Here is a 16226-nt window from a genome sequence, read left to right as displayed (position 1 = left end):
GTCGCAGGAGACCCCTCCTGTATGGAGGGGACCTCCTCACACTGCTGCTTTCCTGCTTTACTCACCTCCTCTTTCATTCTGTTTCCATGTTCCTACCCAGGCAGGTGCAGGCTCAATGCGGAGTGTTGGAGCTCTGCCCCGTGTGCAGCGGGCAAACACGGACTTTGTTCTCCAGCTCTGAGCTGCGAGTGATCACCTGGCAGAAACCTGCCCCGTTTCTGTTTCACTTGGGGCTGCCGTTCCCCTTCTGCTGCTGCAGAACACTCCTGGCATCGCTGCAGGATTACCCCGAGCTCTGCCAGCACTTTGGGGCAAAATTCTGTTCACAGAGCTCAGCAACAAAGGCGAGCAGCAAAGGGTTAACGCTAGCTGCTCGTGTTTCTGCCTTCCTTCTTTTCAGGCTGGGTTCCTGCCAGGAGGAAGCAGATCAAGTTGAAGGCTGCTGCACGCAGCGGCAGCGGGCGCGTGTCTGCGCTCCCCAGCAGCCGGAGCAGGGAGGGTCTGGCAGGCAGCGAGCAGCCCCCCCGGGATGCCACAGTGCTCCGAGTGCCGGAACTCCCGCCTCTATTACTACAGCGTCAAATTTGCTCTGTCCTCCTATGCCACTCTCTTCTCGGTAGGTGCTCGGGTTGCTTTGCTGTTCTTCCCGGCGTTGCCCCCACGGTGCCGCCCCCGTGGGTTCAGTCTCACGTTCCAGTGACCAGATTTATTTCTTGCAGGCATCAGATCCCTACTGTAAAACCTGGTGCTGTGCTATGCGTGTTGCAGAGTCCTTTGTGCTTTGCATCAGCAAAAAGAAATGGGTCCCAACTGATCCATACTGGGGGAAACTGCAGCTTTGATGGGTTTAAGAGCACTGTCCTCGGACCGACAAAGGACCACCCATCCCAGGAACTGCTCCTGGAAATGCACCGTGGCAGCGAGCTGTGTCTCAAGGCACTCAGTGCAAACGTATTTAACACTGACCACTCGAGGGATCACCAGGCAGCAGTGCCTGTCGTGCCTCTTCCCTTCGCATGGCTCTGTACGGATGGGGCTGGAGCAGCCAGCAGAACCCATTGGTGTGGACATGGCAGCGGTGCTTATTTGGGCCAGGCTGGTTGTTTGTAGAGGAAAAGCAACTCCTGTCGTTAAGCAGCTTTAAATCACTGAAACAGATGTAATTGGGGTGAGGCTTTCTCTGCACCTGGGATGTGTGAACATGTGTTGGGGCCAAGGAAGTCAGTGGGAAATTCCCCCAACTGAGCTCTGTGCATCCCCAAATAACAAACTCGATGTGCACTTGGCACCTTCCTAGGATTAACCTTGCATAATCTAGTTCATAGTATTTACAGATATTTCCTCCTGACAGCTAATTAATCATCTTTGCCCCATGTACTCCCACTGCCTGGGTGCGTGTAGTGGCATGCATGCCTAATTAATTGTTTCTGTGTAATTGAATGCACAAATATCTCTGGTGCTCCTACGCAGGTTGAAGAGTAAATAGGGTTGCAAGAATAGCTTGAAAATGCCTCCCCCACCCCTTACTGATTTGTTTGTTCTATCAATGAGCTCACTGGAGAGCAGCTCTCACTGCTGGGATTGTCTCAGGGTGCCAGAAGACTTGTGCTTAGCTCTGAGCGTGATTGAGAAATTCATCTCCAGGCAAACTTGTCACTGGGGTTTTGTTCCCTGCAGGGATCTGAGGTTTGCTTTCCTGCAAATGCCTTTAAGCAGCCATAAGGATGAGAAGAAGGTGCTGTTTTGTTTTAATTCCAAGCAGCCTGACCTTAGCTCCTGGCTGCGTTTTGCAAATGCAGATTAGTGAGAGGATGTGCAAGGCCGTGCACTGATGGATGGGTGAGACAGGGGCAGTCTGTGGGACACACTGCAGTGTGTGGCTGCTCCAGTCTGCGAGCAAGGGGAGCCTCAATAATTCCCTGTTAAATGGGAAATAGCTGCAAAAAGGTGATTTGGGATGGCTTTGACCCATCCTGCCTTTAGCAAGGGATGTTTGTGCTCATTGAAGACCACAGGGCCGTCCCTGTGCTGTCCATTGCTCCATTGAATCCACACAGATCTCACAGCCTTTCCACCCCCCCCGACCCACTTCTGGAAATGCGTGTGGTGCCTCTGTGTCCATCCAGCAGCTTTCCTGCACAGGGTCTGTCTCATTAACCAGCTGTGATGGGGCCGCGTTTTCCTGCGGCCAAATGCGCTCAGCAGTAATTGTTGTGCTGAAACGTCTCATTGTGTTGAGTAAAGGCCTTGAAAACGTAGCACCTCCCATGGAGAAGCGTTTGGAATAATTCACTGGGAAGGACTGAGAAGATTTGGAGGGGGGAGGTGATGATGTTTTCTATCCAGCCTGCGGGGAATCCGTTCAGCAGAGAAAAGCACCGCTGGGTCCTTTCCATCCCTTTTCTATAATGAAAGCAAATACATAAAGGTGGGAAAATCTGTACAGGAGTATAGGATAACCCAGAGAGTGGCTTTAAACCATGCATGGATCAAATTGCCCAAAGGTCGGAGCACTGTGGGTTGGGCTGGAGCTTCCCACAGAGCACTGCTGGCACCACCATCAGCCCATTACAGCCCATTTCCCCCTTGAGGGTTTCATCATCTCCCAGAGATGGATGACCTGAAGACCTGGTCTGTGCTCCAAGAAAAGGAGTAAAAAAGTTCTGCTACCCTGCAGATAGCTCTGTTGTGGCTTTTTTGTTCTGTTTTGTTATTTTTCTCTGCATTGCATCTGCCAGGCATCAGATATTCATGCTTATGGGGTAGGAGAATGCCACAGCCCTCCGGGCTGCTTTAACACAAGCAAATTTAACACTGTTCATTGCTCTTGTTGCTTGTCAGAGGTGGAGTAGCTCCGTTTTCAATTTTATTTCAAACAAGAACGTTCTGTTTTTTTCATGTCTGAATGCACTCAGTGCTCCCTCCCACCTCGGTAGGATGGGGAGAGTGGAAACAGAAGGTAAAACCTATGGGTTGAGATAAAAACAGTTTAATAGGACTGAAAAGGAAGGAAATTAATAATCGTCACCATCATGGAAACAGTGCAACAAACTCAGTTGTCCCTTTTCTCCACCTGGTTGGAGGCAAGACCCCTCTAGCATTGGCTGTAGTGTTCATTGCTCATTTCTTGTGCGTGTGAATTAGAGCTCTTTATTAAGGTCAGACCATCTGCTCTGTCTGGAGAACTGCCCACTGGAAACTGAAGCTGCCGTTTTCCTGGAAGAATTTCCTTTACCATTGTCCTCCTTTACAACCTTACAACCTGCCCGAGCCCATAAGGACAAAGTAGATTTTCCATCCCGTTCCCTCGTGTCCTCTCCATGGCCATGCAGGTAAAACTACAGGATGGCATGTGGTTTGTGCCCTCTATATCCTCTGCCTCATGAAGAGGAAGTCTTATTTCTAATGGATGAGCTACTGCTCCATACTGGTGGGAAGGAAGATAGATTCACTTTGAGCTGCTGAACCTCTTGGGGATGTTTCTCCACTGCAGACACAGACCCCAAAGGGAGGAAGGGAGATTTTTTGTGTCGTTGAAGCAGGACAGCCGTGTCATCCACCGTTGGCTCCTCTCCATGTTTTCAGGCCAATGGTGCCAGTGAGTTGGGTGGTGGGCATCTGGATCTATATATAAAACTGCTTGTTGACCAGGTCAGTGTCACACATCACTTGCAGAATAGCTAGTTCCCTCCAGTACTGGATACGTTTCTCCACGGATAGCTATTTGCTTGGGAAATGTACCAGATCTTCCTTGAAGATCTCTCCTTCGTGGCTGGCAAGTGTCTCCTCCATAGGATGAAGGCTTATGCCCCTTCTCCAGTCTCTTATCTGGTCATTTCAGTTCAGCTGTCCAGGTTCTGTCCCCTTAGCTCCTATCCCCTCTGTCACATCATGAGAAGCTGAGAAATTCTTCATTTAGAGTAAGCACTGCTCACCAGTAACTAAGACTTCAGTGTCTTATCAACATTGTCTTCATCCTAAATCTAAAACACAACACCATGTAATCTACTAAGAAGAATGTTAACCCTACTCCAGCCAAAAGTAGGATGCATCACCTGTCTGTCTGGGTTTGAAGCCACCATTGTTGTGACTTTCAATGTTCCTGCATGAGGAGAAATTACTGCCTGGCATATTAGCATTGATTCATCTAATTAATGCTGTTCACCCTGAAGTGAGCCATGCCTGCTGCTTGGCCCCTGGCAGGCTTTGAGGTTGTTCTGTTTTGGCAGAGATTCTGGTCTCAGAATCCCCCTGCTCCTTTATTATATATATATTTTTTGCTATCAGATAGAGCACTCTTTCCCCACGGTGGCAGTTTGATCACACAGTTATTATACAGAAATGGAATAATCATCCTCTCGTTAGACAGTAAGTGAAGGTTTGCTGGGTTGTTTTTTTTTTTTTTGCTTTTTCTTGGATGCACTGCAGAGCACTCATTATGAGCAGCTGCTGGCTATCTCAGAGTTTGCACTGCATTAAGGTGATCACTGGGCAATTGGTATGTAACTGCAGAGGATTTACTGGCAGACTTCATTATGAACCTTACCACGTCATTGAGTCATTGAGCGTGCGTGGTAGAAAGCAGTTGTAATGCCAGGAATCAGAAATATCTGTGCTGGCTGAATTCATATGGCAAAAACAACCCCTCCAAGATGAACCCAGTGATGGAAACCAGAGCAGCCAGGCTTTGCAAGGGGCGGTGCAATCTCTTCCTGCTGCTTTCAGTGCTCTTCTTCAGTTGATGATCTCATTTATGAAATGCCTGGTGCTGCTCAGGTCCTAGCAAGGACTTACACTCCCAATTTGCTCCATATCCCCTGTTTCTCATTAAAAAAACACTGCTTTTCAGGGTATGTTTTTTCCCCAGATGTTTTTCATCACAATCCCTTTGTCACCCTTTGTAAGGGCACTGATTCCCTCTTAACCTTAGGCTCCAGTGATATTTCCTTTGCAATCTCCCCTTGCTGGGAGAGGTTCTGGTATATCCATTCCCTTCCTTGGGGTGTACGTTGCTTTGTGAGGCTCCTTCTCATGCCTGAAGGTGCTTTGAGTGGCAGCAACTCACCTTATTTCTAACTAGAGGGTCCAGCCTGAGTGGCAACCCTTAGCAGAGCAGGTTGTGAAGTGATGAGTGACTTCATAAATCAGGAGCTGAGCAGAGAGAGATGAGAAAATCAGGCAGATCAGCTCAGTATTTGCTAATTTTGGTTCTTCCAATTCTCTTATTAGTCTTGGGTAAGAGAAAATTCGGAGGTGCCTGCGCAGGGCTGTCTGGGCCTATGGTGATGCTGGGAGGGAGGACCAGTCCTGCAGCAGCCTCCTGTATGTTCTATGTTTGAAAATACGTTTTGAGGAGCAGTTCAGCCCTGGAAATGCTGTTGTTAAGCAGTACATCCTGAAAACCCTCCTTGGTTTCTCTCCCTTAATAGCAGGTGAAGCCCAGCCTATGCAAGATGCTTCATCTGCCCCTCGCGTGTCCAGCCCTCAGCCCCACTCCTGGGTTTCTTTTGTATGTTTTCCATGGTCTCTTCCCTAATTTTCATCATAGATCGTTCATTAAGAAGGAGAAAGTGTTTCTGATTGGCATGCTGAAGGAACAGTGGAGACTACTAGGTTGGTGTGCATATGTCTAACCCCTGGGACACTGTAAGAGAGAAACATTACATCAAGACTAATCCCAATGTGCCAAGCTGATGCTAAAATTAAGGGTAAAGATTTGATTTGCCATCGAGCAGAACCTCCAGACCCCTTTCCCCAGGGCTGCTCTCCAGCCTCTTGTCAGCTGCAGAATCCACCCACTGCCTGTGTTAACTTTCATGCAGGTGCTGATGGCCCTCTCAGTTTTCAGGGTCTCTAAGAGCTTTTCTGCCCTTCAAGGTATCAGCAGTTCCTCCTGGTTTCCTATCATCTGCAAACTTCCTTAGTATGCATTCCAGTTATGAATCCAGATCATTTATAAAAACATTGAAGAGAACCAGCCCCCAAATGGAGCCTTGGTGAGCCCCACTCCTGGCCAGCCTGATAGAAACCCAGTTTCTATCAATCACCTTTTGGGTATGACCCGTTAGCCAGTTGCTCACCCATCATATTATGTTTTTGCCTCACAGTGTGCTGGACATTTTTCTCCTCTGGAACCTCTTCTGCCTTCACCTTTTCCTCAGAGCTTCTGATTTTTCCCTTTGGTATCTGATGCACATCTCACACTTTCCTCACAGATCATTGGCCTCATGATCCTGTGCGTCGGGATTTACGCCGAAGTGGAGAGGCAGAAGCACAAAACCTTGGAAGGGATGTTCCTTGCTCCAGCCATCATCCTGCTGCTGCTTGGTTTCACCATGTTCAGTGTCTCCTTTGTCGGCATGGTGGGAAGCCTCAGGGACAACCGGACGCTGCTGAAGATAGTAAGGCCGCTGCCGGGTTGGTCTGGGTGGTTTCAAGGAGGAAATTAATGCATCCTAATGAGTCACCACCATGAATTACAGTAAGGGCGTGCCCCTCGATGTTTTTAGCTCAGCTTTGAAGCCATTGGACTGTAATGGGGAGAAGTTGTATATACGAGTTGCAGAGCTAGCCACCTGACTGTCCACATCTTTGGGAAGTTGCTGCCTTCCTCCTGGGGTGGCAGTGATGCCAATAGAAAACAATTTTGTTTCCTTCTGCAAGGATTTTCCTAGCAGAGAGTAAAATTGCTGTTAAAGTCCAAAGTGGAGGAGATCCAGGACACCAGTGCAGATCTGTGCACTCCCATCCTTTTTTCCAAAGGTTGTATGAGAACTGCAGCATCCAGATGCCTATCCTTCCCTTGCTTTGGGACTGACAGCTCTTGAGGCTGCAGGGATTTATAAGCTAGGCTGTAAGCAAATGCTTGCAAATGGGGATGTAGCTCCTCCATTGTGCTCAGCCCTGCTCTGTTGGTTTTTCAGCTGTGACCAATGCTCTCTCAGTGAGGAAGATGCTTTTGGATGAATATTCCATGCTGGTCCACAGAGCCTTCCTCTTGGCGTGTGTGTGCCTTGCATGCTAATGGCCCACATAACAGCTTCCTCTCCCACTGTTTGAGCTGATTCTTTTATTAAAATCAAACATTGGGAAGCTAGCACTCGCTTCCACTGGCTTGCAATATTGCTTTTAAAAATTGATCAGCATTTGCATCTCAAATTAATACGGATAATGGGCCAGATCGGGAAGCCCACATTGTCTTTGCTTCTGTGTTAGTGGCTGAAAATATCATTGCTTTCCAGTATATCTTGTTTCATGCCACGTGTGGTCAGTGGCTCTTTGCAGTGCATTTAGGAAGGGGGCTGTGATTGAAGCTGCTCTCTGTTGCAGTGTGGTTTCTTGTGCTCCATTGGAGAGTTCTGAATAAGTCACCTCCTGACCCTGTGTTTGAAGGAATCTCTAAATGAGTGACCAGATCAGCCCTGTCCAGGTGACACTTGTAGTATTTAAATACCCCTAATAGCTTGTGTGCTAAAAATATATATTTTTAAATTAATTCCCTATCAAATTTTTTTTTTTCTTTCTTTGTGGATTCTGAGTTGTCCCAGTGAGCATTTCCCTGGGCTGAGTTATATCTCTAGGACATAATCCTCTTTTTGCTCTCCATCCAAACAACAGGAAAAGCTCTGTGTTTCTTTATGTCATAAACCCAGATGACATTTTTCTGCCAGAGCTGAAGTTCTGTTGCTTGTCGAGAACATTACATCTTCTTTTTTCCTCCATCTCACTTTAAAGCTAAGTGGCATTGTGTTCAATCTATCGAGGATTATTCCAAAGAAGGATAATCACTTCAAATTTCTGATAATATTTTATTTTCTCTGCTAATACTTCCTTAGCTTTCGTGGCTAATACTCTTTCTCTTTGGCTGACTTTAGAAGTGGGAATTGACACATCAGAGGGTAGGAACTGTCATATTTGTAGCAACCCGGGCCAACAGAAACCCAAGCTCATTAACTGCATTTCACAGCTTGTCAGTCAAATCAGTTCTGTAGTGGCACAGCTGAGAAAAAAAGTAATCCTGCCCTTTTGGGTTGCTTTTGTCTCTCTTTAGATGCAGCCAGCTTCATGCCTGCTATGTGGAATGAATAAAACAATGCATGTGCAAGTTATCAAGCACAACAACCCTTGCAGCTCTTCTGGCTAGGATGTAAGAAAGGGGATATTGGCTTTACATGTTGAAATACACTGTGATTTTGGTTTTTTTAGTGTTACTCAAGACTCCTTGGCCATGGCCACTTGTAGTTGGCTGCAGAGCGGCACAAATGGCCCAACGTCACATTAATGATCTCTTTTCCAGCAGCAAATAAGGGAAATGATATTTCTGATAATGGATCCAACCCAGTTCCCTGTCTTTGAGCTGAAATGCTGTTTCTTGTACAGATCTATTCAGCTTGATGGGCATCAGCACAAAGAGGGTAACATGACAACAGCCTTTCCCAGTGGAGGTGCACTTTATCCTAGCAGAAGAGCTTCATCCCATTAGCCTACAACAGTTCCCTAGTGAGATTGGAAAAACCACTGATGCTAGCATGGTTTTATAGCACTGAATTACTTAGTGCCTTTTTGTGCTCTCACCAGCTCATATCAGCAAAAGCATGTTGTCCAGCCCTGGACCTCTTCATTGTTTTTATGTTGGAATTGTGCATTTGTGTTTCTGTATGTCATCCAGAAGGGAGTGCTCAGGCTATGAAACCGTAGGAAGTTTCCAGCTGCTGGATTTGGAAGGCCTCCTTGGATTTGGTTGCATCAGAGAGGACATTGTCTCCCATGCACCAGCCTATTCGGGGTCAGTTCTGTCTTACAGGAGTGGTTTCACACCATTTTTCTTTCAAATTTCTCCAGGTGAAGCCTTTAAAAGATGTTATTCCTTATTAGATTTTGAAATGAATTGACTTTGGGTGGGAATTTGATGATGCATGGACCATAGAGAAGAGATCTCAACCCTGAGCTCCAAAAGCTGGTTCAGGACAGACCCCGGAGAATGTACAATGAAACAGAGTACAGATGTGTGTATTGGTGTTTATGGAAACTCAGTGCATAATCCCCAAAGGGATCACAAGTATAGTTGTATTGTAGCTGGCTTGAACACACATACCTGCCATTTTCTGGGACCACACACTCGCAGTGACGAGCAATAAAATTGCTCTGAACTTAAAAATTGAATTATCTCTTCATCTAAAAATATGCCTTGCTCATTCAGAGAGCAGTAAATTCCTCTCTCCTTCAGAGAAAATAAAAAACCCATCAGCTAGCACTTGAATAGAAACAGTAACACACAATTCCAACATCAGCACAATGGAGATCCAGGATTGGCCAACACGTTGGGAGGACTTGCAGTTAAAAGTGCATAAGGCCATCAAGTTTTCATTTGCTGTTCCAGGCTTGAATAATTGGAAACTGTGCTTTTGTCCTTGGGAATTTCAGAATGATTTAGCGAATGGATTGTAAGATCAGTATTTCCCTTGCTCAACTAGATGGCTGTGGGGAGCTGGGTTGGTTTGGTGTAAGATGTGAAATGCCATGGGACAGGCTGCTCCGTGCATCTCTTGCACTGGGATAAGCCCAGCTTCTGCAGAGTTGCATTTGTTTTATGCAAAGCGAGAGAAAAAAGAAAGCTGAAGTAGAATCAGAAATCCAATGTGATTCCCTTCTTTTTGGTGAACTTTTTGGGTCCCTCTCTTTCTATCTTGTGGTGGACCACTTTCATCACACAGAGCAGGATTAGACCTTGGGTCTGCAACAAGAGATCAGCTCTTCCTCTCACTCTTGGGGACTTTTGCAAGTTTTTTTAATGTCTGTATGTATATGTCTGTGTCTGTGTGTGTGTATATATGTATATACATGTATACATACAAATACATATGTAAACACATGTACATATACGTAAGTATGTGAGTGTATATGTATAAATACACATTTATTTATTGATCTATATACTGTTTCCAAGTGTAAGCAGTGCCAAGATGTGAAAGCAAGCAGGCGACCACTAGCAGCTTTGACTCTTATTTCTGTTTTTTTTTTCTCCTCATTATTTTTCCTCTGAGGCCACGACACGACTTCCAAAGCAGGGCTTGGAGTGTGCCTCTTCCCCCTACAGCTTCTGATTGCACATGTAAATAGAGAGATTAACTGCTAGCAAATGTGGCGTTTTCAGGTTTGGAGAGGGGAGTGAGTACAGCTTTGGGGAAGTGGGTGGCAATCACTGAGCTATTGTGTGAGTGGAGAATTGTCCTCCCAGCAAGACAAATTCTCCCTTGAAGACAGTTAGATGCTATAGTTATTTGAAGCTTGTGGCCCTCACTGTTTCTGAATAAAAGCAATCAGAGGGGTGCGTGTGTGAAGGAGCACTTTGAGGTCTGAGCAGGGCCAGGCAGCTGGTTTTCCTCCCAAGCAGATGGAAAAAAGGGGCAAAAATGACACAGAAAGCCTCAGTTACAGCAGAGCAATGCAGAGCACGCCTCTGCCACATCGCCAGCACTAATTCATTACCCACAGCAGCCACTTAAACCAGCTTTAAGGCAGCAGATGTAAAAACACCAGTGAGTGGCATCTTCCACTTGTTTTTTTTCCACATCTGGAAGTGCTACGTAAAGCAGTTTAATAGTAGTAGCTCCAACATGCTTGCAGACACCCTGCTTGCACTTCAACCCCTTAGATACTTGATTCGGGCTAATTCTGCTTGGTTCCATTGTGCAGGAAAACCACTATGATGGAGCAGGACATTTTCCTGGGGTACCCTGTTCAAGCAGTCACTTGAATATGTAAAGACACACTCCTGAAACAGAGGACTGTGAATAGGCTTTATTATGCAGGGTTAGAGTTAGGGGTTAGGTTAGGGTTGGGATTGGATTTGGGGTTAGGGTTAGAGCTCAGGGCTAGGTCTTAGGGCTAGAGATGGGATTTAGGGTGTAGGGTTTAGGGTTAGGGTTTGGGGTTAGGGGATGAACAAGGCAAAAGTTTTGTCCCTTCTGCCTTGCTCATGGCAAGAGACCCTGCCTCTTGGTTTGTCCCACTGGGTGCTGTTCCAGGCAGAGCACATGCAGATTTTGGAGAAGTGGCTGCAAATTTTAGTTGCAAAAGATGAAGGTTTTGGGCCTCAGGTGCACTTCCTCAAAACTACTGTGAGCTTCTAATTGCAACATATAGTAACTGATAGAGCAATGCAGTCACTGGAGTGGCAGCCCTCTGTTGCCCTGGCAGTGCACTGTGTGGGGTGTTACATACCACACTCAGTGGAAAACTGGATAATTAAAGGCTCCTTCTGGTTGCAGCATTACATGAGAAATGCTGCCACACCACTGCATCCAGGTGCAAGCAGGTCACCAGGGCTTTATCCTCTTTCTTTGTTTCCTTGTAGGTTGAGGGTTAACTGGAGGATGCTTTGTGCAGAGCATCACTTCAATCCCCTATTGCTCTTTGCAGCCCAGGGTCTGTCTTTGCTTCCTAGGGTTCAAATCTTGCTGCCCTTCAGGGCTGAGGTCTTTGCATCAGAATGAAGAGCTGGATACCTCAATATCAGCAGCTTTCAGTGGTGTTGGTTGAAACTCCCAAAACGACAATTCCTGGCAATCAGTGCACAAATAGAGCCCACAGGAAAACGTAATGGAAGAAACTTCTTCCCACAGAGGTTTGCCTGGGGATCTACATGCATTTCTTTTCCTTGCTAAGCCCACTGATTATATAGTGCTCTGATTAGAGGCTCTCTAAACTAAACCACCAATTCCTTGATTTTTCTGTCTGCTGCGCAGGGGATGGGAGTAAATGAGTGAGCCTGAGGTTTGCGTAGCAGTGAGGAGTGTTCAGGACTTCACAGAAACTGATCCCATTGCCTGCTGTGGAGCCAGTAAATGGGGTGAAAGGAGCAGAACCAGGATGAGGTGGGACAGAACTAGGGGCTGAGCTGCTCTGTGATCTGGGCTCACCTGCTATGCCCTCAGTAGTGGGACAGTTCTACAAACACTCCAGCACGCCAATCCCAGAAATATATATATTCAGACAAAGCTTTGCAAGGACCTCCCAGCCCTCTTAGGCAGTTCTCCTTTAAATCCATTTCTCTCTTTTTTTTTTTTGCGTTATCATTATTGCGATCATTATCATTTCATTTGACTGAGACAAAGCAGGAACCCCAGGGCAGCAAGAGGAACTTTCTGTAAGCAGTAGTGGCTGATCTCCTTCTTTAAGGGTTAGTCACCACTTGTCTGGGGCTCTTTAATCACCACAATGTGCTTTAAATGGGGATTTGCTTAGCCCAGGCTTCACTCCGGGGGAAATGAAGGAGCTGGAGCCCTGCAGGAGTGAATGATTCCTTTGCCACACTGATTATTTCTACTTTTGCATTCAATTTCTTGCTGTGTCTCCATTCGCTGTCATTCTAGGAGTGGCTCGGGATGGTTTTGTAAGCAACAAAAAGCATACTTTATTCCTCCCATGGCTCTTATGTTGAGTATCACCAGCAAACTCCCAGCATGTTGCACTCCTTTACTTGCTGCTTGCTCCATTTCGTTTCTTGTGCAGGTTTCTTCCTTGTTAAATATCATCCCTATGTCAGTCACTGCAATAATAACAGCCCTCCTTGCACTGAACTAGTAGGGCTTCATAGAACCCTCCTTTTGTGGGGTTTTGGGGGCATGTGTGTGTTGTAGCTCTGCCCTGTGCACTGCAGCATCTATCCTGGTCTGAGGATGGAAGCAGAGGCTCGCAGGACTTATACGAGGAAGGAGGTGATGCAATCTGGTAGAGTCTGAAAGTATAAAAACCCAAATGAGGGGAAAAAAATGCTTTTCTGATGGGTGAGGGGTGCAGAGAGGGGCATATTTGGTCCTCAGAGCAGGCATCTACAAGACAGGGTACAGGTAGGGCTGCACACCTGTTGGGTGGGGGAAGGACCACACTGTGTGCCTGGGGCTCTTGGGTGATCCCAGCCAATTATTTACAAGGCTGCTAGCCCTATGGGGGTTGGAAACAGGTTTCTTGGTGGTTCAGATGGTGAAAAATAAAGGAGATGTGTATTTTGTCTCAAAGCTTGGGAAATGCATACATGAAAGCCTGTTAAATGGATGGGAGAGGAGCAGGAAGAGCTAATTGCATGAAGCAGCATCCTGGGCACCACAGTGACAGGGAGGGTTATTGCTGTTTTTCTATAGAAGGTGCTCTGCAAAGTCTCAGAAGGAATAACCAGTTCCCTCTCCAGATGTCCAAAACCAGAGGATTGCCTTGCTGCAGACTCCTGTGCGTGTAACCCCCCCTCCCAGGGTGTGATTCACAGGAAGATAAGGTAAATTGCATGGGTTTCTTTTCATCTTGGCAATGAATCTAGGTTTTCCATCCCTTGCCTTCATGTTGTTAATGCATCCCAACCCTTCTCCTATATTGTCTTCAGTGGGCTGACTTAGCTCCTTCCCCTGAGAAGGAAATGTAGAATTGGACAAAAATAAGATTTGTAGACATGTTTGTGCAAATGCATAACAGGCCCATTCGAGTGGGAGGCTAAATGGTGCCTGTGACAAGGATAAAACGATCTGTGAGGGTGCTTGTATTAAATAACCATTACAGATCTCTCTTGTGCCTCAGGTTGGGCATTAGGAAAAGCTTCTTCTCTGTAAGAGTGGTCAGGTGCTGGAATGGGTGGAGTCACCGTCCCTGAAGGTGTTCAAGAAACATTTAGATGTAGCAAGGGACATGGTTTAGTGGGAAATATGGGTGATAGGTGTACAGTTGAACTGGAAGGTCTTGGAGGTCCTTTCTGACCTTGTTGATTCTATGGTTCTATTCTGTGTGGCTCCAGGAGCTCTCTCCCATCCTTGTGGCTGCGCCCTTTCCCCTCCACATCCCTGGCAAACACAGCATCCCTCTACCATCTCAAATGCCATTCAATTCAGACTCAGGCTTGGAAAGTTAGAGCCTCTCATGGCCATAAGAGTGCAGAGAGCTCAGCAGCAAGGGACAATGCTCTGCCTCCACCCACGGCTGCAGGCACTTTGCATAGGCTGGCTCCTAAATAAACCCCTGCATGGCTTACTCATCCAGGTGCCTCCAACCTTCCTGAAGTACCCACCCACTCCCTGACCCATAGCAATCATTTCTGCCCTGATGTGGGTGTGTTTAAGCTGGAAATTGGAGATGGCTGCGTGATGCCCATGCTCTGGAAATGAAACACTTTCAGGTTTGCACTCTTTATCAGTCCATCCCACATCTAGGAGTGCTTGTAATGCACCAGCTGAGAATTTCAGGTGTTCTTTGAGCTTCTGGGAGGGCAAACTTTGCAGCAAGACATCCCACCTGACATGGAGGTGGCAGAAAGAGCACTTCGAGGCTACATGGGAAGGGACAGCTCCGGACAGCCCACACATTGCCTACACAAAGCAATGAGCTCCTTAAAGGGAGCTGACTGCAGCAAGTGTTAATTTAACGACAACTGAGAATCTTTTCCCCCTGCCAGACATCTTGTGCAAGATAAATTGGCAGCTGAGGGTTTTTTTAGGGCTATTTTCTCTTTGTGAATACAGCGTTTTGCTTCCAACTCTGCAGCTCCTCAGCACACTGCTTTTGCTTTGCATTTCTTTTTTTTTTTTTTTTTTCACTTGCTTTATGATTTTTTTTTTCAGCTCGCTGCAAACCTACAGCAATTCAAAGCAGGATTAGATGCTGCTTAGAGTGGATTTTTGCTCAGTCACTGTGCTGCTGGAGTCTTTTTAAGGAAAAAAAAATAGTGTTTTATTCATGCCTGGTCTAGCGGGCAGCAAAGGCTGTGATGTGTTAGTAAAAGGGAGAATCACAGACTCTGACAATGATTTTGCCCCTACACACGTGTTCCTGTTACTGATGACTCCTGCAGTCCTTGGGAAAGCAACAACAAAAGGCACTTTCTGCTTTGTCAGTGCAGTCAGCAAAGGGTCTGCCCACTCCATTCAGCCATTGCTTGGTTTTCACTCAGGCTGAACGTCTGCAAGCCTCGTGCTGGAGATGGGGCTTGTGGCTGCTTTCCTTGCAAACCTTCTGTACATGATAAAGGAAATGCTGATCTTTCTGGAGGCGAGGTGATACACTGCATGGTGTCCAGGGACAGCTGAGCACCACCTGTATGACCTCCCAGTCTTGCACTTCACCTCTTGGAAGGAATGGACAATCAGCCTCTGCCAGCTCCTTCCTTTCTGTGTCTGTCTTTCTGAGAAATGCTTGCACTTTTCATTCATTTTCATCCATTCACCCTCTGCTCTCTTGGAAGAAAAGGGCTTTGATAGCTGTGAACCTCATCTGATGAAGTATTTGAAAGCCGACATCGCATGGACTTATGCAAAGTATGGCCATGATTGTCTGTAAACCAGGCAAGACTCCTGGATGTGAAATATTAGCCTTGATTTCAATATGCGTGGAGCAGGCTGGATTATATTACATAAATCTTGCTTTTTATGTCTTGACTTGACAAGCTGTGCAGCAGAAACACAGACCACAAGAAAGAGATAGAGTGGGAGACAAAGAAATCGGTGTGCACGTGCAATGGCCAAAACATGGGGAAAACTCAACCTCATCACCCTGGGCTTCCTCCTGAATCAAATTCCTTTTACTTCGGGTTAGATGCATGCTATGCTGCCTCTGGCTATGGGATAATGGATGTTTGGTCAATTGTATGCCTTAGTTACAGGATTCTCTGCCTAATTAAACTTGGTCCATTATAAGCTGATTTAGCTGGTGGGAAAAGCGGTGCTGCTTCTCCAGTGGGACTACGCTGGTTGCCTCTTAGCAAACAAGCACAGTGCACAACTCAAACAGGGGTGGCTAATGAGAGCCCTGCAGTCTGGGGGTTGGCACACCAAGTGCCAAGTGTTACTGCAGGGGTGCTGTAGTCTCACTGAGCTTGGGAAATAATTTCTGAGCACACAGATCCATGCAACGCCTGCTTTATAATAAGGTTCTATTAATAAACCAGTGGCCAAAGTGAATGTTGTGGTAATAATTTACTTCCACTTGCTTTATTTATTTATTTTTTTCCATTTTTGTTTGGACTTTTAGCTGGTTACCGTGGTAACTTTCCACCTTCCTTTTACTGGTGAGTCTCCAAAGTCGCAGAGGGAGGTGGTGTTGGGGAGATCGATGCATGTGAGCCAAGCAGTGATTTGCTGACTCTCCCCTGCAGCGTTGGGCACAGTCCCAGATGGGATCTCTCAGACAGGACTGAGGCTTTGGGAGTGTGGGCTGCAGGAATATCAAACCTCCCAGCCGAAGTCATT

The 16226-nt window shown here is 46.5% G+C and overlaps 1 protein-coding gene across 1 annotated transcript in view; it reads left to right on the top strand.

The window, feature by feature from the left end:
* The first annotated feature begins 472 nt into the window (after positions 1–472).
* The window catches only part of LOC136054016 (tetraspanin-15-like), a 35052-nt gene continuing 19298 nt past the window's right edge, over positions 473–16226 (top strand). The window contains exons 1-2 of the mRNA XM_065745042.1: positions 473–616; positions 6216–6401. Of these exons, the coding sequence (XP_065601114.1) occupies positions 530–616; positions 6216–6401 (273 nt within the window). The 5' untranslated portion in view covers positions 473–529. The remainder of the gene's footprint in view (positions 617–6215; positions 6402–16226) is intronic.

Source organism: Cyrtonyx montezumae, unplaced genomic scaffold (genome assembly GCF_038088225.1).
Source record: "Cyrtonyx montezumae isolate F1298 unplaced genomic scaffold, pur_monq_1.0 scaffold_33, whole genome shotgun sequence".
NCBI lineage: Eukaryota > Metazoa > Chordata > Aves > Galliformes > Odontophoridae > Cyrtonyx > Cyrtonyx montezumae.
The sequence above is the reverse complement of the archived record's forward strand: the minus strand, read 5'-3'. Positions and strand labels throughout refer to the sequence as shown.